At 37.7% G+C, this 24,180-nt stretch overlaps 1 protein-coding gene across 1 annotated transcript in view; it reads left to right on the top strand.

Moving 5' to 3' along the window:
- Window positions 1–19,778: 19,778 nt before the first annotated feature.
- BLNK (B-cell linker) overlaps window positions 19,779–24,180 on the top strand; it is a 108,514-nt gene continuing 104,112 nt past the window's right edge. Inside the window, exons 1-2 of the mRNA XM_009277783.2 lie at window positions 19,779–19,887; window positions 23,111–23,173. Of these exons, the coding sequence (XP_009276058.2) occupies window positions 19,813–19,887; window positions 23,111–23,173 (138 nt within the window). The 5' untranslated portion in view covers window positions 19,779–19,812. The remainder of the gene's footprint in view (window positions 19,888–23,110; window positions 23,174–24,180) is intronic.

Here is a 24,180-nt window from a genome sequence, read left to right as displayed (position 1 = left end):
GGGCATGCGGACAATATTAGGGTAGCAGGGGTCAGGATTGCTGGGATCATTTATCCACATTGCCAGATGGGTTTATGGTTAATGAATTCCTGTGCAAATAAAGCAACTTTCCTGTTTGTATAAGTGTGTTAGGTGTGGGGAGGTAACAGCTGTGTTTGGGCTAACAGTGCCTGACAGACAGACAGACCTGACTCAGAAGAAGCCACCTGGCTTGGTTTTGTGGTCATACAAGCAAAAATTTCCCTCTGCAGAACTCTCTACTGAGCTTTTGCACCTCTTTTCTATTTAATCTAACTCTAACTCTTTTCTTCATCCTGTAAAGTGACCCTATTAGGCCCCAGATTTAATATAGTTCTTGGGCAAATTAGCACATTCATGTTGGCAAGTGCTTTATACTGAATGCAGAGGAGCACATGTGGTGTAGGAATGCAAGCAGGTAAAGAAAATGTTTTCAGTTCATTTGCTGAACAAGTGTTGAAAGAAATATTTGTTTGATTGGAAAAGGCAGAATGTTTTCCATGAAATGAAAACAAAATGTTTCTCTGTCATTGAAAGTGTCTGTTCAACTGAAAATGAAACTTCTTGTATCGATTATCCAAAAATATCCACATTCAGTTTAGGTTGAACAGAGTGTTTAGTTTGATGTGAAGCCAGGCAACCTAAAATTATTTCAGAATACTTTTTTTCCTAATTCCTTATTTTATTTTTAAATGTAGGGTTATTTTTTTAACATCATTTTTAAATGAGGAGTAAAAAAAATCACAAAACTTAAAACCAAGGATTTAATCTATTTCCAGTTTTTTCCTCTCCCAGAACCATTTTCCAGATTTTTTCTGTAATACAGCACTGGTTTCTCTGCTCTGCAGAAGCTGGTATTATTATGTAGTTAGAATTCACTAAAAAAAAATGCCTTCTTTCTTCAAAGGGTTATTAAAAGACTTAAGTCAACATAGAAGTCCCTGTCTTAATTAAACATTTCAGAGATAACTCTGCTGAATTTAGCAAAACAGTAGCACTGTTGGAGAAACATTCGTTAGATGCCATGCCAATAAGGATATGACCCCGCCGCTTTACTTCACCTCATTCTGCTGGTGACATTAACTGGTTTATCTAAGTTTTGTAAACACTGAGTCCCAAATGGGCATAAGCAACATGAACCTCAGAACAACCAGTGAGACAGAAAGAAACACTGGTAAGTTGGAGAAGCAAGCAGAAGATATCCACATATTTTATCAACATATCAACATCTCTGGCTTTTGTTAGATTTTCATAACAGCACTGAACAGTGTTTGAGGTGGGGGTTGTTTGTGGTTTGTTGGGGTTTTTTTAACATATGCTATTGTTTAAAGAAGTTGTAACCATTTCTTTAACTCTGATCTTGATTTTTAATAGTCATATTTTGGCATATCAAGACTAGCCATAATGAGATATACTTAGACTTAGATGTATTTACACCAGTATGGTGTAATATGTAGCTATCTTGATAAATTCAAGCTCTCACCAGAAATACATGGCAGATGTGGTCCATTCACCTTCACCAATTTCTGTGCAGCTGGATTGTGGCAAATTTTCAAACACTGGAAACTCTTTTTATCAAAGCTGGATATTTTTTATGAACTATATTCTTTAGTTCAATCACAGTCATAAGATATAAAGCAAGAATTTATTTACATAAATCATAATTTCTGTTATGCAAAAGGTCACAGACTATAATGACTGTTAGTCACTTGTAACCTTAACACCTATGAATTTATGAATCGCTATTTGAAGGCTTCATGAAAAAGAAGACTAAGATGAGTACTGTGATTTCTACACTGAGTAGTTTCCATTTTCATTCCTGGTTTAAGGCCAGCTTCTGGATTATTTCTGCTTCAGCTAGTATAACTACAACTTGAATAGATGGCAAAAAAACTTGTGTTTCAATAAGGGATTCATTTAACATTTTTCAGAAGTCTAAATAAGTAAGCAAGAGTTCAGTAAGAGCTAGGGAAGAGTGGTGCCCTTTACTCTACAACTGGTGCAGAACAAATGTGCTTTGTACCTGCATACCGGTGTGTACATGTGTATGCACATTTCACTTCTATGAATGTTAAAAACATTTGGGTAGGTCAAATGCTTGAAGTTGAAAACATTTATGATTCAGTTGGTACTACTTCTTTGGAGACAGCAGTCCTATATTGCCAAAGATGCAGGACAGCAACTTTTTCCTGAAGGATTCAGAGATTGAAGGGGTACGTTAATCTGGGGCACATTTTGCTTTCTATTCAACTATTTATTACTATACTACCCAGGCAAGAATATTATACCATAATATCTTGCATAATGGCTGAACATGTTCCACGCTTTTTTAAGACATGACACTTGATTAAATTCCAGTCTGATTACTCGTATGACCCTTATGTGCATCACAGAAATGTTGGTACTATTCATAAATGTTTAATTTCTTTCTTCATGGGATTTGTTCTAGATGTAAATTCTTCTGGAACTAATCTCATACTTTTTATATATCTTGAAGTTTGTAAGCCAAGTCATTCTGTCCATAAGATGGAAATAAATCAAGCAAAAGACTTTTTTTTTTAAAGCCAGATTCCAGAGTTAGATCTAGCAATATTTTATCCAGCAAATGTTTGAACAGTAAACTGAAATGGAGGAAGAATTGTTCAGTGAATGATTTGGATCAATTACTTCAAGACAAAGGGATGATTTTCCTATATGAGGACAATTCTGTGCTAAGAACAGGTCAGTTAAGTTCCCACATTTTTGTGATCACTGGTTTTGGTGGGAAAGGGAAGGAACGTCAAATACTCAAATAGTTCACCTGAGAAAGGAGTGTGAACTACTGACCCTGACTGGGAACACACTCCCCGTTTCCCCTAGACACAAACTCACTGGCAAGAAAAAGTAATCCTTTTAAAAAATGCAACAATTGTCTTTGGCTCATTGTTAAGAAAGAAATTTCTTTCAAGGTTTTGGTCGCTTTCAGAGGTGGTTTGATGGAGATTAAGGTATCATTTCCAATATATTGTTGACAAATGTCTTTGAATTTGACTTACCAAAGCATGAAAATGTACCTGGAATATCTGTGTTTGATATCACTTATTCCTAATTCTCTACCTCAGAAATCACTGTTTAATCAATCCAAAAGCAGAGAGAGAATCCATTAGGCTTACAATCAATGGTTGTATATCATCTTCAAATAAAGCCTTCATTTAAGATGTCATTTGAAATTGAACTAACATTAAGTCCTGAAATTATATCATCAGCAAACATCTATTCACCAGAAAGTGTATCAAAGCCAGAATTTGGCATATCATAGTACAGTTTCTATTTACAAGGTGATATATGCACATGGGGAATATCAGCCCTGGCAGACAAATGAGAAGGTGAAACTGAGCACTTTAATACTTCTCTCACTTTCATATGCTGGTCACAATAAAGAGCAGCTTTTTAAAATATCTTCTAGAGTTACCACAATATTTTGCTTATGAAGGTACAGTGAGAGGTTATTGCACACCTGTACAGAGCAAAGCTCTGACATTGTATTTGTTGTATTTCCACTGCTGACAAATTGGGGCACATTAAGAATTCTGTCTAACTTCAGTAATTATGACTTGCTTAAATTGTGTGAATAGCATTTAAGAAGAACATGAAGATTCCCAAATAAAAGGCAAAGTATAAAATTTTCTTTCAATAGTGTGGCATTACTCTACTATTCTCTTCCACATAGAATTTACCAGGATAAACTAACAGCCAACTATCACGTTAAGCCCCCTCGACACCAAGTGTCAGTTAGCAAAAAAAATACAATTCTATATCTGGTCTTTAATCTGCACTGTTTTTTTATCCACAGATCTCAAAACAAGGCAATGAGCTGCCAACTCTCTGACAGCTGCGAATGTCTCCTGTGTGAATGTATACTGTGGGCTAGATTCCTATCTCAGTTACAGTAGTAACAGTAAAAGGTCTCTTAGTAAACAACATCAATATAAAAGCAGTGCATTAACTATCTATGGTAAAATTACAGATAGAACCTGTGTTTAGTGCATTAATATGGGAAAGAAAATGAAACAGTAATTTTGTATATGTAACTATTCCCAATTTTACACTTAATAAATTAACCATCCAGTCAAATAAATGAAGAAACTTTCAAATTCCTTTCCAAGTGACCAAAAAACACCACTCCATTTTTGAAAACTAATTATAATGGTTCTGGTTCAGTAAGGCATTTACTATTCGATTTTATTTACACATGGAGTGACAATTATTTTGAGTCTGAAGAGCTGAAGAAGTCTTCTTTTAGGAAATTGATCATCATTGTCAACAGGAGTTGAAGAGATTACCTGTGTTCAGCTGCCTTGCATTAAAGCTCCTGCTTTCAGTCTCTCTATTCCTGAGCTGTAACGATTCGATGCAGTTGTTAAGTACTCCCCCTTATGGTCTGTTACAACATGGCATTATAATGCTTTGTATTTCTCTTGATTAAATGCTAGCATCTCATATATGCACTGTACATATATCATCAGAGTTAAGCTAGGCCTACAGCATTAAAACTCACCTTAGAAAATGTTTCATTGAATAAATCTGTGATAACAGATATTTGCAATTGCAGATTGTCTGCAACTCCAGTTGATTGTTCATTGTTTTGCTTTGAAATGTGTTTTTGATCACCATTATTAAATTTTAGAATAAATATAAAGAACAAATATACAGAAAAATAATTTACTAAATCAGAGTTGGCTGACTAGTGTCTTGCTCTTATTGGGATTTACTCTGGACTATAAATACATCTATGCATTGTTGATAAGAGATTTGCTACTGAAGTGAATTATTTGAAATTGCATTTGTAAATCCTGTCAGAAACAAATGTAGCACAGTGAAATGAAATATCATTAAAATGGTATTCAATAAATTTTCCCAAAGAAGTGGAAAAAACTACCCAGTATGTATGAGGCCACTGCCACTTTCACTCTGTTGCATGAAAGAGTATATTTGATGAGAATAATTTCCACCTCTGAGTTCACTACTCTTTCTTCAAATCAAGCAGTCTATTTCAAAATACTCATTTCATAATGTACAAAATGGATCTGCAACTTCACGGCACTACTCTTTTAGAAGAAAGCTTTACTAGTTATCCATTATATAAGATTAGCTGCACTAGATTAAAAGCTGTTCAACATAAAATGCCTTTCACCATTCAGAAAGTCTTCTGCTGTTCCTGTCTTCACCCCAGTGCTGACTGAAAACACACAGGGCATCTCACCTGCTATAACCATCTGTAATATCTTATTCCTCATTGCAGTTTGTGCTACTGTACATTCCCTGTTCTACTATGTCCTCACCATGTTTTAGAAGGGGGGGAAAGAAAAAAGTATGTTGATATCCTTATCTGAAATATTATTCAAACAGTGAAATGCATAGTTACCATCAATCCACTTCACTTCCTTTTAGCTCCAACTCAGCTTCCCAAAATGTACTGAAAAACATTCATTAACAGTGACGTGATTTCACCACCGTTGTGCTGTGTCAGTCCAGCAAAGTGCTCTGCTCTCTTGCAAAGTCTTCAGAATTCAGTTGGTAACTTCAAAGAAAGGCAAGCACTAACTTCTCCCAGACGATCATGTAATGTTAAGCAAAGCACATGAAGGATTAAGATCCTCTCTGGAAATAAACAGCACTTTTGATTCAAGTTCTTCTCCCTGAACTTTGACTGAATAGTTCTGGGGTCATTTTGATAAAACAGTTTGCAAAAAGGCATCCTTTACTGACAGTGTTTTTATCTTTGCTTACTCAGTTTATAAAAATGAGTGGGTTTATCTGTGATGGATTTGCAATTTAGATCTCTAAACAAAATAATCAGATTAACAATTTTCTGCAGTATATTTTGTGAGAGTGAATGTAAAAAAATGATTTAGAACATTTATTAGAACACTCAAAGTGTGCGAACAGCCCAATGGATACAATCCACTGGGGAATTAGGCAAAAGCCTACTAAAATGTCCTCACCAAAAATTAAGCCTCAATACTGACATTCCCATGTAACATTTGATAAATAGTTCCCAGTACTATTTTAATCTCCTCTGGGAGCATAAGAGAGAATCTAAAGATCCATTCTCTACGAGCGCATTAAAGGATGCACAAAAATCCAACAGTGGGGGTCAGCTCCATTCAAGAAGCTCACTTGATTTTGCTTTCCAAGTTTCCAAACCAAGTCATACCCACAAAACAAATCCTTCTGTTAGGTAAAAATTTTACAACTAGGTCTTAAAGAAGGTGGCTACCTTCTGAAGCAGGGAGGGTTATTCCTGTCAGCTTTTCTCCTAAATTCTTCTACTGTCATGAAGCCATCAAATATCACTGAGGCATTTTATATTAAATGCTACATTTCAACTTTGCTCTTTCTGAGATTGATTGCATTTGGACAGAGTCTACTTTTGTAGGATGGATGCTCTAGAATTCTTCTATATGCAGTTGCACAGAAATACTTTTAAGAATTTCTAAAACTGGGGGTAATAGTAGAAACTAATTGTAAAATTATTTTCTTACTAGTTACAGGTAGTACAGGCAGGGATGATTGTGTTAGAGGATTGAATGCCATAAATACAAAGGCTCTGTCTTTCAGATGGGGTGAGCAAACATAGAAAGCACCTTTTCCCTCCCTCCTCTCCTTAGCAGCTTGTCCACAATAGAATCTCCTTATTGTTGAGATGGTTCTAATCTTTCAAGAGGGCGACAACCCCCAACTCCCACAGGCAGTTTGCAATCTGAAATTGACAGAAACTCAGAAAAAAAGGGAAGTAGAAAGGCAATCCTTATGAATATATTGCCTCACATCAAACAGAGGGGTCTCTTTTTTTCCAGCCAGCTTTCTATCAGTAGCAGGGTGGAAGCCAGTCTTTCAGAGAGCCAGCCAAAGTTGGCCACCACATGCCTCCTAGGATGTTCCTCGCCCTCTCAGAGGTTCATAACCACACTTGTGCAGAAGAGAGGTGTTTCAGCCTACTTGTATTTCAGAGACCCTCTTGATGAGCAAGTATCCGTGATCTCAAGTTTCCTGGGATACAGATAAGAAATCTGAAGGAGACTAATCTAAGAAAACCCCCACAAAAATATTGCATTCTTTCTAGCCTCACTCTCCTGATGTTCTGCTCTTACAGAGAGTGTTGACTCACAGGGGTTTGCGTGCTCTGAGACAGACAAGAGGTAAGAGAGCTGAGTGCAATTCATCTATTGTGAGAATGAGAAGGAAAATGAAAAACATTATTTATAGCATCATGAACTTCCTGAGGTCAGTCCATCCAGAGCAGAACCTCTATTGACTCCTTCTCTATGCAAAGTAGTTTTCAGCACTTAAGCCTTCCAATACCTGAATTTAAGCATTGCTTCGACCTGCATTTTATCAACTTGTCCTGGTTTCGGCTGGGATAGAGTTAATTTTCTCGTTTCTGTGCCTGTAAATCAAACTAAACTAAGGTCAGCCACCCAAGTCAACAGGAAAGAGGAGAGACAAACTACAGTTAAGAGCAATTTTACAATGACATTAAATAATCTGTAATCAGCCATTCCATTTCATTTTGCTGATACAGGTATATCAGGGCCAGTGTATGCTCCCATAACTTTTGCACTCACGTGTGCCAGTCACGTATACAGCACATTGAGTGCTTTGGTTATGAACTGGGGCACAGCTGACCAAGAGGTGAGAATTCAATTGTCTGCTGTAGTCCGCCAATAATGGAGAGATGCAAAATTGCAAACAGAAATAATAGATCACGCTCTGGACAGTGGAAAAGCTGTGGCAAATGAGGCATGGGATATTATGCAGAATGTGTAGGTTGCAGAGGACTAAAGTCATCACTGCTTCATCTGATTTGTAACTTCTGACCTCAGAGGATAATCACCTCATAGTTAAATCTCACTGTTCTGAAGGTCAGTGGTGAGGTTTTTATCAGCCTGACATTTATTGTCGACAATTTATTTTTTTTTTATGTTTAAGTTCTCATTTAATTTCTTTTTAATAACAAAGGAATGAGGACATGAAGGTTATGCATAAACAACTCCCACTGACTTTTCATAAAATACTTGAATCAAAATGGACTTCAATTTATCAGGAATGTAGGTAACATTATCAAGGTCTCATTCACATCATACATCCAATCAACTTTTGAAAACAGGCATGGAATTCTAAGGTAGGGCTGCTTTTGAGGTGTGTTCAAAAACATAAAACAAGCATATGGAAAAAAATTATACTCTTCACTCTAGAAGGGAAGAGAAGTTAACTTTCACCAGTTCTAGAGAAGAGAACATTTCTAGAGAAGTGAAGCATTCACCACTGAAGGAAAACAGGAAGCTTCTATTTCCACTACTGTTCAGTTTATTGTCTTGCAAAGCCCAGTAATGCAGTGCGTGGGAAATCGAAAGCAAGGGAAAATCTGACTAAAACCATAATTGAGATACTCAGTATCCACCTGAATAGCAGCTCATCCTCCTTTACATTATCTGAAAAAACAGCAGTGTTCTTAAATAAATCAACATTACATAAATCAATTATACTGGACACAGAAGAAGGCATTTTGCAACAAAAAGTCTTGCTGTAAATGAAGTTTAGCCAGTGTGTTTATTTCCCATGTTGCTTCAAAGTATATTCATCATTTCAGATATATCATTCCCATGACAATGGGATCACAAGGAATCATGGTATAACAATGGTAGACCAGGCAGACAGAATGTCAGAAGTGTCAAACTGGCAAATATATCATTTAACCAGAGATCAAGAGGGAAAATCTGAAGGTCAGAAATACAATATTTATAATACTCTCAATAGATGGATGCATACTGAACACCTCATATCTAGATCCTTAAAAAGCTTATCAGAGGAATGTTTACAACACACAAAAGCAGCTGTTACTGGAGTTTTCTCCATTAGGTTGCAATATGCATGGATATTGAGCCCAGCATTCCCCAGTACATTCCCTAGAAACAGCAAAAATCTTGATATACTTTAACGGTACTGTTTGTCATGCAAGACACACAAGCAGCAGCCAGCTACTACCCTCATTCCCACTAATTCCAACTGGTACCACAAAACTGCCCTTTGGTACATCCCATGTCATTATTCACCCCCTACCTAATTATATTTAGTAGCCCCAACACTTTTCCAATATGCAACACATATGTCCTTGGAAATAAACTAATATGATTAGCATGGCTTCTGCCTTTGGAAGAGAGAGAAGAACAAACTGAAACAACTCTGCATTGTCAATTCATACTGCAACAGGCGAATTTGGCACTGTAAAAAGAAAATACCTGTGAGAATATTCACGGCTTTCCTTGAGTATCTCTATGACAATTGAACTGGAGATGCTAAAGCTATGGAAGAAGGGTTGACAAAAGCAAAAGCTAGTCCGCAAGAAAAATGGAAACAGAATGGACATAACCATACTAAATTCTGACTGTATTCAGCATATCACAATAGAATACTACTCCAGATTTGGTGTGGGGAAGAATCTGTCACTGAATGTTTGTTCCTTCCATACCTTTCTTAATATCATAAGTTCATTTTACCTAGATCTCATTTCACCTAATACCATGCTGATAGAGAGGTTTGATGACATTACCATTACCTAAATGATAAACAAAACCGAACTAATAAAAAGGAGCCAGAATAAAAGGTTATGAAATTATCAATGTTAAGTTGTGACTCAAATGAGAAAAATTAAAAAGTACTTTTTGTCATTTTTTTCTTGATAGTTCTTTCATTTAAGATTTATTATCATAAACATAATAACTCTTGAAATATCTTTTGAGATCTCCCCAAATACTGCAGTCAGAATAAAAAAAAAAAAAAACAAACCTAGATCTCTCAGCTCTTAAGGTCTTTCTTATTTATTGAGATTTTATCATATTCTCTGTCTGCTGACTGTCAAATAAACTCCGCTCATAAAATTTTATCTATGTCAGCAGGCTAAGGACACAAGACATGTAAAAGCTCTATTTATGAGTCCAAAAACCTTGAGAAACATTCTCTATTTATACAGCTTGTCTCCCCATCACCTCCTTTCTCATTTTCTTTACTTTTTGTACCCTTCCACTTCTACACCCCCTCCCTTTGTCAATCTCTTCAATTTCTTTATCCATTTTCTAAGCCCCCCTTCCCCTTTTGAATTCCTTCCTTTCTTCTGTCTTTATTTAACAGGCTCAGAAGTTCATTTTTCCAACTTCATTTTCAGGGCTCTGTTGACTGGAAGTAGGGAGGAGGTCTGCTTATTTTTGGTCCAAACAACATCTGGACGCTGGCCAGCTGACACGTATGCTCCACCCAATTCCTCTTATCCATAAAAGTGAATAACGTGATTCCCTGAACTCTTTGGGCTCCCCAAAACCATTACTTTTAGCTTTCTTCCTTCCACGTGCTCTCTTTATGACAATAAGCAATAAACACCTTGTCCAAACAACTCTCTATCTCAGATTCTGTTCCCAGATCTTCCCTCCTTCATATGACAATTGACTGCAGTTTCCCTCAGACCTTCTGCTGACCTACAGAAAGGTCCTAGATTTTGCAGTGTCCTGTTCCCCCATCCAGTTATTTTCCCTGCCCAGTTTTATCTCAGTTGTTCTAAGTAAATAGAAGAACTAAAGCTATCACCTTTGTGAATTCACCTGGTACATGTTTTTGAATGAAACCTGCATGTCAGTAGCACAGAAACACTATATCATAATACTATACTACAGTGCTGTAATACTATGCTATAGTACTATACTATATAGCATATATGCACTATATATACTATATACTATGTATACACTATAATACTGATGATACTATAACAATGGTACACTAACGCTTCACTATTGTTTTGATGCTTCTAAGTTTCCCAGCTCAGGAAGAGCATGGGAGAAATGCCATCCTTCTTCTCCGAACCTGTATGTTAAGCAGGAAGAAATACCTCTTCAAAACAGAAGCAACTCTGGTTTCCATGACGTACCTTACATTTCTTGTTAACAATGCATCCTAACAACAAATATTTCAGTTATAACTCCAAAGTCTGCTGTGACTGAAGTTTTTCTGGTTCAAGCCTCTATCAATTCAGTGAACTCGAGTAATACTAGTTCACTGTGGAAATCAACATAACTGCTGCTTGGTAGCTGGATGTACTGAAATATCAAAGGCTGTTCCAAAGGTTACAAGTGCTGTAAGGAGTACAGTGGAAGTGTGGGGCAAGTGGGGAATGGAGACGTACCGCTGTGCCTGTACCTCAAAGAAATGAGTGGTATCCATAACACTTGAAATAAATGCACATCTTTGTGTATCTTTATTTAAATCTAGCCTATTTAAATCTAGCCCTCTTTTGGAAGTCATACTGAGGCAGATTTCTCAGAAACATCATTTGGAATTTTCTCTAACTACAATTAGCTGGAGTTGGCCAAGTTCATAGCGATGACAGAGAATTCTGGACCTGGGAAGCAGATGCAGCAAAAACCCCCCACCACTCTTGTTCTTATACTAACTTCATGGCAGTCTTCAATACCTACAGGGTCAACCTTTTGTTGAGATATTCCACTGTAAAATACCATGAAATGATGCATTAGTACGCCCACTGGGAGTTGAAGTACTAATTTGACATTTTTCCATTTATCTCATATCAAGAGTCATGTGCATGGTGAAAGACCTTCTACACATATCAATGTACAAGCCTCAAAGAAATCAATGGCGTTTAACTAAGAATTCATTATACTAACAAAATCCATCAAAAGAACATAAACAAAATAATTTAAAATAAGCATCAGTTGCAGGTTTTCAAATTTAAGCTGCCGAGGAAGTTATTTAAATGATAAGGCAAGACACTGAAATAATAATATTTTTCTGTTTTGAAGTTTACTCACTAGATTTTAATGCGTACAAGTGCGTACAAGTGTTGCCAGACAAAAATCTGTTCATACACATTTTCCTATATTTTATCAGAATAGTCAACACACAGATGAATTTCAAAGAAGGAGAGGTTCTATAAAGAAACAATATAAAATATAGTGCAAACTATACAAGCCAGCATATGAAGCTAGAGAAATAGACAGCAGGTTCTGCCAAGGTGTTCAAACGAATAAAAATCAAAGAAGTGGCTCAGTTAAACTGCAAAGAATACTGAGTACTTGCAAAGGATATCACAACCAAGCACTACGGCATCAATTCCAGCCTTCAAAAAAATCAAAGAGAATTTCTAATGAACAATGTCACTTTTGTAGCAGGTTGGGGTTTTATTACCGTTATATTTTATTGTACTAGTTAAAAACAGGAATTTTTGAAAAGATAAAGAAAACTAGGTGCAAAATTCAGGCTACAAACAAATACATATGAGAATAAGTACATTTTTAATGCATGGTTAGATGGGGGGAAATCCCTCTAGAATAATGGCTATGATTCAAAGAGAAGGTCAAACTAACAATCAAAAGCCATATAAAAAGATTTTAGAAGGCTGAGTGATAACACAAAGAGCAACTGTCCTTAAGACAACGGGTTTTATGCCACGTATCCAGTCTCTGTGACACAAAATAAGCAAACAAAAAAACCCTAGCATTTGGCAATAATTAAAATTCAGCTGAAATGACATGCCCCAGGAATGGGTTGAAGAACAAGTGAAATAAAGAAAGAGGGCATATTTATGCAGCAAACTGGATATAAAGGAAGTGATTTAAAGGTGGCAGATTTCAAATCAGCGTACAAACATAGTCTCCTTAGTATAGCAATGGTGCTAACCATTCTTAGCAAGGTTTTTTGGGTCTGGGGTTTGTTTTTTGTGGTTTCTGTTCTCTTCCATTTGAGGCTTCTTTGGGTCTGGGTCTTTTGCAATCACAAGAAGGAAGTGCATTTTAGCGTTACTGTTTAGGGATTCACAGAGAGATACTTCAATTAAGTAATGCAAATAGATGTTTTTCATTCTTTACCATGAACAGTTAATTATTCTTCAGTAACACAGTCTAGATGCCAGAATCCTCTGATAAATTTTATGTTGATTTGTGAGATAGCTGCTTAAAGAAGTTCTAGATTATCGCTCTGTATTACAACTTAAAACAAACAGTACACAAAATGCATACAACATGCAGTTAGTAAAACTGAAAAGATACCATTTACTGAAAAAGAAAAAACAAAACAGAAGAACAGACATCTACAAAACCCACATGCTCATTTTATAACATGAAAGCTTTCATAACATTTGGGAAATCATTGATATATTAAGGCTCCCTGTGGTTCTCCCTGCTACAGTACTAAACCCTCTCACAGGAATAAGGATGGAAGAAAACACCAGGACAGAAAATAAGGAGATTTGCAAAGACCCATGAAGTATTTAGGCAGGCAGAGTTCCCTTTGGCCTCTGAAAGACTCCCTAATTGACTAGTTATGATCTAAATCATAAAAAATTATCTACATCAGTCACAAAGGGAACCCAAGACTCTTGAACTCCATTTCCAGGCCTCATATAATTGGCTGGTATAATAGGAAAAAAAAAAATTAAAAATGCAATTACAACTCACAAAACAATACTACATGTTGCCACTGCTGGAGTATATGTTGTCATATGGAACCTGTTATAGCTCCTAAACCCCACTTCTTCTGCAAAACCAGGAAAATTTTATTGAGTCTGCCATGTTCTGAGTTACAATCAAGCTCTGAGATAGGTCACACCATTACAAAAGTTGTTATGAATTTGGCATTACGGTTTTATTATTGTAAGAACAGATGTCAGTTTTAAGCAATACAGCATTGCTGTGTAAAAAGAAGTGATTTCAAATACCTCCATGTTGCATGATTTTTAGAATTTCAAGAACTTCCAAAACACAAATGTTGAAAACCAAAAAGCAATTTAATGATAAAGGCAAATGCCAGAATACAATTAAGCTAAACCTTCCTAAGTACAAAAATGTTTCTGTAGAAGGTAATTTTGCAAGAAACTCCTTCCCGTAGTACTTACCTGTGGCACCGTTGGAAAGCCTGTGACACTTCCCTCACTCACAGGTTCATCCAAAGTCCATTCAAGACACTGTGGCTCCTGAAATATTAGGAAGAGAAAAACAGAGGGGATTACAGATCCACACCTTAGTGGGGAAAAAGAGAATAAATAACAAATATGAGAGAAAACTGAAGTATTTTATTAGTCTTCACAGAAAAGATTGTAACCAGATGCTTAATTTTGATAGGAGCCACAGCAGGATCAGAATATTTATTACCGATATTAAGGTGGATTAGAAAGTTAAATAAGAATGGCATAATGATATTCTCAATACAGATTATGTAAAGAACTAGCCAAAGCATTATCCTTGAGCTCTGAGTGCTATGAATTCAGCACATAATGTAGGTCAGTAAAATGACAGTGGCTAAAGAAGGGCAAACATCCGTCCTTTAAGATGAGGGGGGAAGGAGGACAGGGAACTACAGAACAGTCAGCCCAACTTCAATTCTCACAAATATACTAAAGCAAACATTGAGCTTCAATACACTTATAAATTGTTTCTTTAATACTGCAGTAAAAACTGAGTTGTCAGCAACAAACTGTGTCAGATCAGTCTCATTTCCTTCCTCGGTATGATAGCTACCTAGTAGACAAGGGGCCCAAAGTACATATTATCATCAAGGCTTTTGATGTGGTCCCACATAAAAATCATCACACGCAAACTAGAGAAATGTGATGAAAGCACCGTATATTTTAAGTGCTCACCTGACTCACATTGAGAAGATATCTGCAAATCACTTTCAAACTTAGTGGGTATTTCAGGTAGCGTCCCACAGGAATTTGTTCTGGCCTTAATGTATTCAATATTTTGTTAATAACATGGATGTTGAATAACAAGCACACTTCTAAAGTACATTGGGATATCTCTGAGACAGAAGCAGTTACCACAGGATAAAGAACGGTATACAGGGACCAGTTTGGCCACCCTATTTTTCAAATAAGATGGAGCCAAACTGATGAGAGTGCTGAGAACAAAAAGACTAAACAAGACAATCATTACTTATGAAGAAATGCTAAGGAAACTGGGTTTGCTTCCTCGGGAAAGAGAGGAGGTCTAGGTTCAGCCCCTCCGGTGCTTAGACAGCAATTATCCTTACCAATGGGCACTTTCTCTTGCACCCTCCAGCAGTATAGCACAGAATTATTAGAGTTCTTCCTCCTGCTGTGCCACCCAAGGACACGGTGAACCTGATGCTACCCCAAGAACTCACAGTTAGAAAAAGGGGTTACCAAACTGTTTTCCAAGGCTGAGGCAATTTGCTCTAATTGTATTTGATCCTGCCTCTCTGCTGAAGCCCTGCCTAGATCTCCCGAGGTCCCTTCCAGACCCTATGACTTCTGTTGATTCTGTTGTTTTTATTTCCTGTTAACTAAAAAAAAGACAAAACCAATTAGAATAATTTTATCAAACTTCTAGACAGATAGCTGTAAGTAAGCCTTCATTTTCCAATGTTCTCTGTGAACTTATTCAGACTATGACACTATTCCAGCTTTTTATGTTAAGAATGTTTTTCTCCCACCCACCATAAATGCCAAGCCTGTCAATCACACTAACAACAACAAAATACATATGGGACAGTTTAAGGGGGAAGAGCAGACATGAGAAACTGCTCCTTTAACTTATTTGGAATCAGCTCCAACATGTGTGCCTGGGAGAAGAAAAATGAGTATATGGTAAGTCATGTTCCTTTCATTATTTTTGTATAAAATGGGGAAAGAAAATCAGTGACAATAGCTCATATTTTATATACAGTAATACTTTATTGAGCTATTTTGCTCAAGTATATTTTCCCCGAGAGCAGTATTCCAGTGTTATATCCAGTAAAATAAGTTGCATGCAGCTGCTACGGGTTTTAGCAAAGCCGAACTTGACTTTGAAAGTTTTGAAATAATTTAACACTTTTACTGTTTATGTTCATGAAAATATATAGTTGTATTTAGTAAGAAATGCCAGTGGTATGATCTAGGACTCAGTTTATACTGATTATTAACGATTTCTATGAAATTGCAAATTGAGAACTTACTTTATGAAACTCCAAGGAGCTGTAGCCTGTAAAAATACGCCTCTTATGTGGCTTGCACATTCCAGACTGTAGGAAAAAAATTCATCCAAATATCTACTGTAACGATGTGTTAACTCTGCTTTATGTACAAGTTCTGTATGAGAATGACTTTCTGTTTAGAGGTCAAATTACCTGGTGTATAAAACGTACTTATTAACTAAGATTCCTCTGAAATTTGGTAGTTCTCAAGTACCAGATGTCATTTTTGCTAAGGGGTCCAGAAAAATGAAATTTCTTAATATACAGAATCAGATTTCCAGCTTTTTTTGAGGAGTGAAATTGTAAACAGTACGGATGAAAAGTGTTAATGTCTCCAGTTAGAGACAAGGTTAAAATAACAAATTACACTCTGCACATGCACCCAAACACTTTTTTAAGTCTGCCAGTGTCCATGCCAGATCAAGAAGCTTCAGGGAATATTCAGTAGCGAGTGAGCATGACCTGCCCAGGGCTAGTGCTGGTTCTCATTCAAGTCTCTACAATCAGCTTGAAAGTTACATGTAGGCACCTGGCCGTTTGGAAAGAAACAGCGTCTGTAGCCTGTCTTTATCTGGTGGATTCTGGAAGCCTCAATATTCTGCTCAAGGATCCCCCCACTGCAGCCCGTACAGCCCACATGTTCAAGTGCACATATTTACTTGGATTTCCATGAAAGGTGATATACTGCAGAGAGTAACTAGAAGTATGAGGGCACTAAGTAGAATTGGTAACCAAATCTGGAGTCCTCCTAGCCAACAATTCCTGAAATAATCCCCTTGAGGGTAATGGAAAGCAAGTGGAAGTGCATGATAACATTCTCCATTTTTGTTGCGCACACTTGAGGAAAGAAAACTACAGCATTGATCAAGCCAACATCCATATCAGCATCAAGAGACTAGCTGCAGGATCCCAGATGAGCCTCTCCATGTCCCTGTTTTTTAATTTTGTTGTTGTTGTCATCATTTTTAATCTGCCGAAAACACAAATGGCAAAATATTTCTTGGAAGCTACAGTCCCTGTGGTTCAACCACCTCTGCTACAGCCCCTTTGGGAACACAAAACTGAACATGACCTTCCCAAATAGATCTCTGTCTCACTCAGTGGAGAGAGGTGAACTGCATAAACATTGGCCTCTTGAGAGTACTCTCCTGAGAACCCAGAATACAAATTAAGGCAACGTCAACACAGGCAACGATAGGAGAATTAGCGAGAAGTTAAGTGTTGGGGGAGAGCAATCAGAGAGAAGTCAGGTGGGAGAAGAGGGAGGCCTGGGCACAGCAAGGTGGGTGAGCTGGCAGGGCAGAGCTTCAGCTCACACTGCAGACTAACAGGCAGTGTAGGAACGTAACAGCGGAGGGCAGCAGGCAGCAAGGAGCAGCTCCTTGCACGCCAGTACTTCTGAAAATGCTAGTGGACTAATGGGCAATCGTAGGAAAAGGAGCGGGTACTGATGGCAGCATGCACTGAATTGCAAAATCCTTAAAACACTATTTTTAATCTGCCTTTGAGATGTTCTGAACTAGAACTGCTTACACCTACTCAGTAACCAAACTCAGCCTGTACTGCAGAAATAACAGCATTGCTGCGCTTCACTTGACTCATGTTTCACACCTGATGCCATCTGTTATTTTGCTGTTTCCCCTAAGCAACAATTAAACCTGTAACTCACACATATCTCCCACCCAGCTGCTTCCCACCTCCACCATACATGAAGACCCTACTGGTGACACAATCACTCCTGCACTCAAACTAGGCAAGCAAAATTTCTTAAGGAATACATGCGCCTCTCTCTTCTGGTCCTGTACACAGTGAAAGTGAGTATCGCTCCCTCCCATCATCCAGGGGAATGCTGCCCCCCTTGGAACAACTCACAGCCAACACTACGAAACATTGAACACTATGAAACACTATGAAATTCAACATAATTTTTCTTATAGTGTGCCAGGCAGGCACTTGGAGATTGTTCTGAGGAGGCAAAGCTTAAGTTCTTAGGACTTCTATCTCAATTCTGCGTTTCTGAAATTCCAGGAGTTGAGTTTTGCCGGATTCAATGTGCTGCAAAGTCACAAGATAGCAAAGACTTAAGAGTATTCACTGGCAACAACTGACCTGTCAGTCACTCTAACAGCAAAAATACACGCAGGAAAACTTGAAGAAGGATAGCAGATGAGACATTTCAACTTAGCTGAAATCCATTTTAATCTTTGAACATGTGCCCCAAATCCATTTGACACTGGGAAATAAAACAGGAGGAGTAACTGGAAAGCAGAATATAATATTCCTTGTTCTCCAGCCTTTTATGGAAGCTTTCATATTTCTCCTGTTGTGGTGACTCAGAACTGCTGAGCAAAATAATCTGGGTTTGTTTCAGCAGCTGCAGCTGCATCTTTGCAATTTTATTGCCCATTCTACAAAGCAATGGCTCTCAAACTTTTCCCCCTTGCTCCATTTTAGAATACGCACCCCGCCCCCTTCTCCAATTTAAGAATTGCATATGCTGCTCCTCTCAAACTGGAAGTGTATTCTGTGTTAGAGGTGAAGAGGCAGAGAAGGGCTGTGAGTGGGGCCAGGATGCAGCTCAGAGGAGATGGTTGGACAGGGACAGGGGTGGGAAGGGGCAGAAGTGCCCATCCTGAGCCTCCTTGGCTCTGCTCCCTCTCGACTCCATCTGAGCCCCAGCCTCTACTAAAAACATCTGTCTCCCTCCTCCTGCAGCCCAGGAGCGATTCCTGGCTCTGCCTGCCCAGTCCATTGCGCATCTCCCTCCTTAAAGGATAACGGTCATGGCTCCAAATTTGGGAATCATTGGTGTAATATATATGATATATATGCATGCAGCATATGTAGAAACCATATCCAGACCAGTAAGTCCCTGAGTTCAAAATGGTTGGAGACTGGGAGAATACTACGGAAGTCTTACATGCTTGCCCTGTTTCTATACAGTTTCCTAGGTAGCTCACTTCTGACCACAGTCAGAAAAGAAGATGCTGGGCTGGATGAGCTTATGGTCTGACTCAGTACAGCATTTTATGTTAGGCCTACCTCTTGAAAAGATAATGTAGCACTGGAATGAATTTATTGACAATTTGTTCTTTAGCAGTGATAATAATGACGGGGGGGGGGGAATCAACAAAACCAAAAAAAAACCCCAAATCTTTAGATCATACATCACCTTAGAGTAATTGCATGATTTATTTAAGACCACAAGTATGATGCCCAGACTTGCCATAAAGAATGAGATTATATGATGTGGCAATATGGAAGTAAAAGTTCTGCAACTGAGCTCTATTTTTTCTGTCTAAACACCACAGCACAATATGACAAAACTCACAAGCAAGTCAAATGCAATCTGAAGGCAGATCCAAGCAGCTGGATCAAGTAGTTCAAGGTAGGCAAGAGCCAGCTATCACTAATTGTTTTTGTAATAGATATGAAAAATAGTTTCCATATTTAAACCTTTAAGATGCTGATGACTTAGAAATATTTTATACGCTGATTTTCTGCAGAATTTGTTTAACTGATTTCAGTAATGACAGATATTTGCATATGTTGTTATGAAACTTAGAGTTTCCTTATACTGGAAAGAGTCACTCACAGAAGAGTATTGGTACTTCCTAAATCACCCTTTATAGGCGTTCACTTTAAGTGAGCAAACAGGAAAAAAGTTGCAAAAAGGACTTCCTCCTAGGATTTCTACAGCAGCTCAGTAAAAACCAGTGAAGCAACAGTTCAGTGTTACTCATACAGATCAAGTCTTTCTCACTGGATAGCAACATGGCCACAAAACTACCATCTCAAGAGGAATTTGAGAACTGGACAGCTTTTCAAGTTGCAGATCTTCTAAGACAGGTACTGAATGTATATGTAACACTTTAGAAAGTCCAGTCTATATTCAGCTAGCAGAAACTCTTACTGGATTTATCTTTGAAAAACAGATATCTTATCCTAAATGTAGCACAGGTATTTAAAAGTACTGAAAATAGATGAGTTGGCAATTGTCACCCCCAAGAACTTATTAATATTATGTGAGTTTCTTGGTGCTCTCCTGTTTTTTATAGAAGTCAAATTCATGGTAGAAGCTGATAGCTAAGGTCTCCTACATGGCAAATCATAGAAAAATGTTTGCTCACAGGGATATTTCTTATAATAGAAAAGGTATTTCATGCCCCAATTTATTTCCTGCTGGGAAGAAATAACCATTTCACTGAAAGTGGGTCTAGATTTTATATTTGAATATTGCTTTAAAATTTACAGATTGTCAGTAAGAATCTACTGTTCATCTTTTCTCCTCAATGCATATATAACCACAGTAGTTGCTAGATGTTGCTTAAGTTTAAGATACTTGAGCTTCTTTTTTAATCATTCTTTTGTCTGCTTGTACCTTTCCTAGTTCTGCGATGTCCCTTCTAGTGTATGTAAAATAACCTGAATTGCACAAAATATTCCAAGCTTGTCTTCAGTCATCCTTTCATTACTTGAATAATCTCCTCCAAGATATATAAAATATATCCTCCATGATATATCCTTTTTTTGATATCAGATTTTTCTTTGTAAGTTACTGAATACTATGACTCGGGTTTTAGACTTCTACCTGTAACTTACTTACACAATAATGTCCATTCACTGCATTTTGATATATAGTGTCATTTTACATTCCTTTTGGTTTTTTTAATGTACGTTTCTCTATATAATTTTATATATAGGATTTTTCTGTCTCGTGTTTGTCCTACTTCTAACTGTAGAAGCACCAATCTTTTCCAGTACCCGCTTTACACCAACAGTGAGAATTTATTGTCATTAAGGTTTCTCATCCTTTTCAATTGAAGGAGCATACAACCTTTCTCAAGGAAAATAATACAGTGTTTTGAAGTGTTGCTACATGTGTTCCATTTGTAGCCACATAAGAATTAGGCCAAAGTTTAAAATGTTCATTTTTTATTATTATTTTTCCATTTTGCCTTGTGCATAAATACATATGCTCATGCATGTACAATTTAAAAAAAAAAAAAACACAACGCTTTTGCAATGCAGATGTCTCACAGATGGACCATTGTCCCCATGTTGAGAAAGCTAACCTGGTCCATGGAATCAATGCATACCATAACGGTAATGTATCAGCTAAACTGCAAACATTACTGTGAACAGCTACTCAGAGGATTAATTAGCTCAATGCCTTCCAGCTTAAAGGAAATCAGACTAATTAATAGAAGATATAATGATTTTAAAGTACCCTGTAATTCTACAGCAGAATAGAAGACAGAAAATTAATAGCAATTGTTCAACAACTCAGAGGCTTCCAGGGAAATTTCAGCAGGCATGCTGTAACTACTGGCTTCATACTTGTTAAGAGAGACTCTTCCAACCTTATAAAAAGCTGTTAATAACCATGCTTACACTCACATCACTGATTAAAGCAGCTAAGTGATCTAATTACTACAGTATAACCAGCATTAAGTGCTTGGCCATTCTGCGTATCAAAGACTAGCACCGGGGAGTAGCAGCCATTTGCCTGCGGCCACCGTGTACAGACCTGTTCAGCTCCTGCTACCAGAGCCTGAGCACCAGGTACTGCCCACAGTCAGCCAACGCACCGGGGTGCTGTGCTGGATCTCCCCCCCTGCGACTGGGCATACATGTACGTGAACCCTAAAATAATGCTGTTAAGGTTGCAGAAACAAGCACTCAATGTTAAAAGTGCCAGAAGTGGGATTACCTCTATAACCTGAATTTGCCCCCTTTTACATACACGTTATGATAGTCTGTAATTGCTTCTTTGTGTGCTACCTTTTCCATTCACAAAAAACTGCCTCTTTCAATGCAGAGAAACCTGTATGTTTTGTGCACTAATCTGGGCCGTTACAGAAATTGTAAGGTACACAAGGCCAGGGCTTGCTGAAAGAGACAGAATTAATTCATGCTAATGTCGATTCAATTCTGCCTTGAAATACCAGATTCTGTCACTGCCCCAGCTCAGCATTTTTACCTGAAGCCATGCAAGTCACCCAGAAAACACATGACATTTCCTGAGTGCTTGACTTGAAATTCCAGGCTCTGATTTGCAGAAGTGGTGAGAGGTGAGAGTTGTACCCACAGTGGCAGCTCTGCTCAGAAGGTAAAAATGCCGAAATATTGAATATGCAAATATACACGTATATCTCACAGATCCTAAATAGCTCTAGTTAGGCATCCAAAACCACTGGATACTGTATGAGTTTTATTTCCCATGCACCTCAACTCCCCTTACTAATAGAGTTTTCATCTCAGGGTGGTCTTAGAAAATGCAGTTAATCAAATGTTTTTGAAACACTCAGACAGTAAAAAAAAATTACTATTTAGTTTCTGTCATAAAGAGATACCACTTCTGGACATTCCTGTTTCATTTTAATTTATAATCAGCACGAACTTTCTTAAAAAACACCACCACCACAACCTCGTTACAGAAAAGAAATCCTGTTTCTGAACCTAAATTCTTTCCAGCAATGCCCATCTACCATGGGAACTGCAAGACACACTTAGCCCAATCATCTGGTGCTGAAGCCAAGCAGCAGCCAGTGCGTACAGAGGATGGTAAACAGGCATGTAACAGAGCTTTCTGTTATATAGCCTTCATTTTCCAGCAGTTGGTGATATAACCATTTCCTGAGGGGATGGCACGGCTGCTGATGGTAGCTTGTGACATAAGCCCTTTTAACCTGTTTCTAATGCTGGCCTCCTATCCCATAGCAATTAAAGTTCCACAGTTTATTTCTGTCGGGCTCCTTGTTCTATTTATGTTACATTTCATGCTTCATAATTTCATCTTGTCTACTCCATTCACGATTTTATCAGCCCTTATCCCCTGTAACCTTTCTTCCTAAGAAAGAGGTAACACTGTCTTCTCTCTTACGTGGAAGTCACTACCTATTTGTAAGAATTACTGTTATTCTGTCCAATATTCTTTTTCTAATTAACCATGTCAAATAGTATAAAGATTTCCACAACCCCAAGTATTTGAGCATAGAAATATCAATTAGTTGGCTTACAAATGTCAAGTTTCATACTATTGTAATAATTCTATTTTTTCTCACCTCAGTCTGGAATGCCTGAATCTGCTGTGGTTGTAGAAAAACTGGGCATGAATGGATCTCATTTCTTGGTAAGCAAATGTTTCGTAAGAGGTATCATTCAAGCATATTTCAGCATAAGGCTTGTATTCCTTACAGTGCCAGGAAATAATCTGACATTTTCCTTCTTTGTACACACTTCATCAGTTGCTCTGATTTCCCATTTTAGTGGATTGACTTACATCTCTGACTCGAGGAACCCCCCTACACAACATAAATCCCAGCCAGCCCTTCTCCCCCTCCAGAGAAAGTGCAGATATGTAGAATCAGCCATTAGCACACAACGGTGGCAGGGAAAGTCCCGTGAAATATCGCTTAGAGGGGGTTGGGGTTTTTTTAAGAAAAAACATGTATTTTAAAGCCATTGTTTATGTAAAAGCTTTTTCATAAAACTTGCACGATTAAGAACATTTACTAGTACAGAATTCTAAATGAATTTTACAGTAAAAGTTTACAGATTCCAGGAAAAATGTCTGAAAAATTCTGATAACTTCCTTTGTTGACGCCTGTAGATTTTTTTGCATAAGAGCGTGTTTAATTAATTGCAACTAATTAGAAGAGAGGAATAGAATAACTCCTTGAACTGGGGTGATTCCTCTGCCACTAATTCCATTTGTGTAGCTATTGAAGTAAAAGACCTTTAAGATCTATTTTAAAGGTAAAATAATTGTTATCATGTATTTATGCACTGCAGACAAATTATGTTTGCTTGGCACTTCATTGCTCAACAAAGCTGTTTCCTGGATGCATCAGGAGTTGTATCTGCTGTTTATGTTAACAAGGGCTCCAATCCTGCAAAGTGATTCATTACACCACGGCTACTCAGGTGCACGCAGGTTCACTTTGTTTAAGACTACATGGCCACAGAGTAAAATTGGGTTTTACTAACAATTCATGCTAGCATAGTAGGGCTAACAAAGCTGTCAAATACAGACTGATTCCTGTCCCATTCACACATTATAAATCGAATCGCTAAAGTTGCTGTTTTCTCCATTGCTGGATGAGAGGGAGTGAAGTTAAAGCTAAGGGTGAGTGCGTT

The sequence above is a fragment of the Aptenodytes forsteri genome, unplaced genomic scaffold, assembly GCF_000699145.1.
Source record: "Aptenodytes forsteri isolate BGI_AS27 unplaced genomic scaffold, ASM69914v1 Scaffold15, whole genome shotgun sequence".
NCBI classification, from domain to species: domain Eukaryota; kingdom Metazoa; phylum Chordata; class Aves; order Sphenisciformes; family Spheniscidae; genus Aptenodytes; species Aptenodytes forsteri.
The sequence above is the reverse complement of the archived record's forward strand: the minus strand, read 5'-3'. Positions and strand labels throughout refer to the sequence as shown.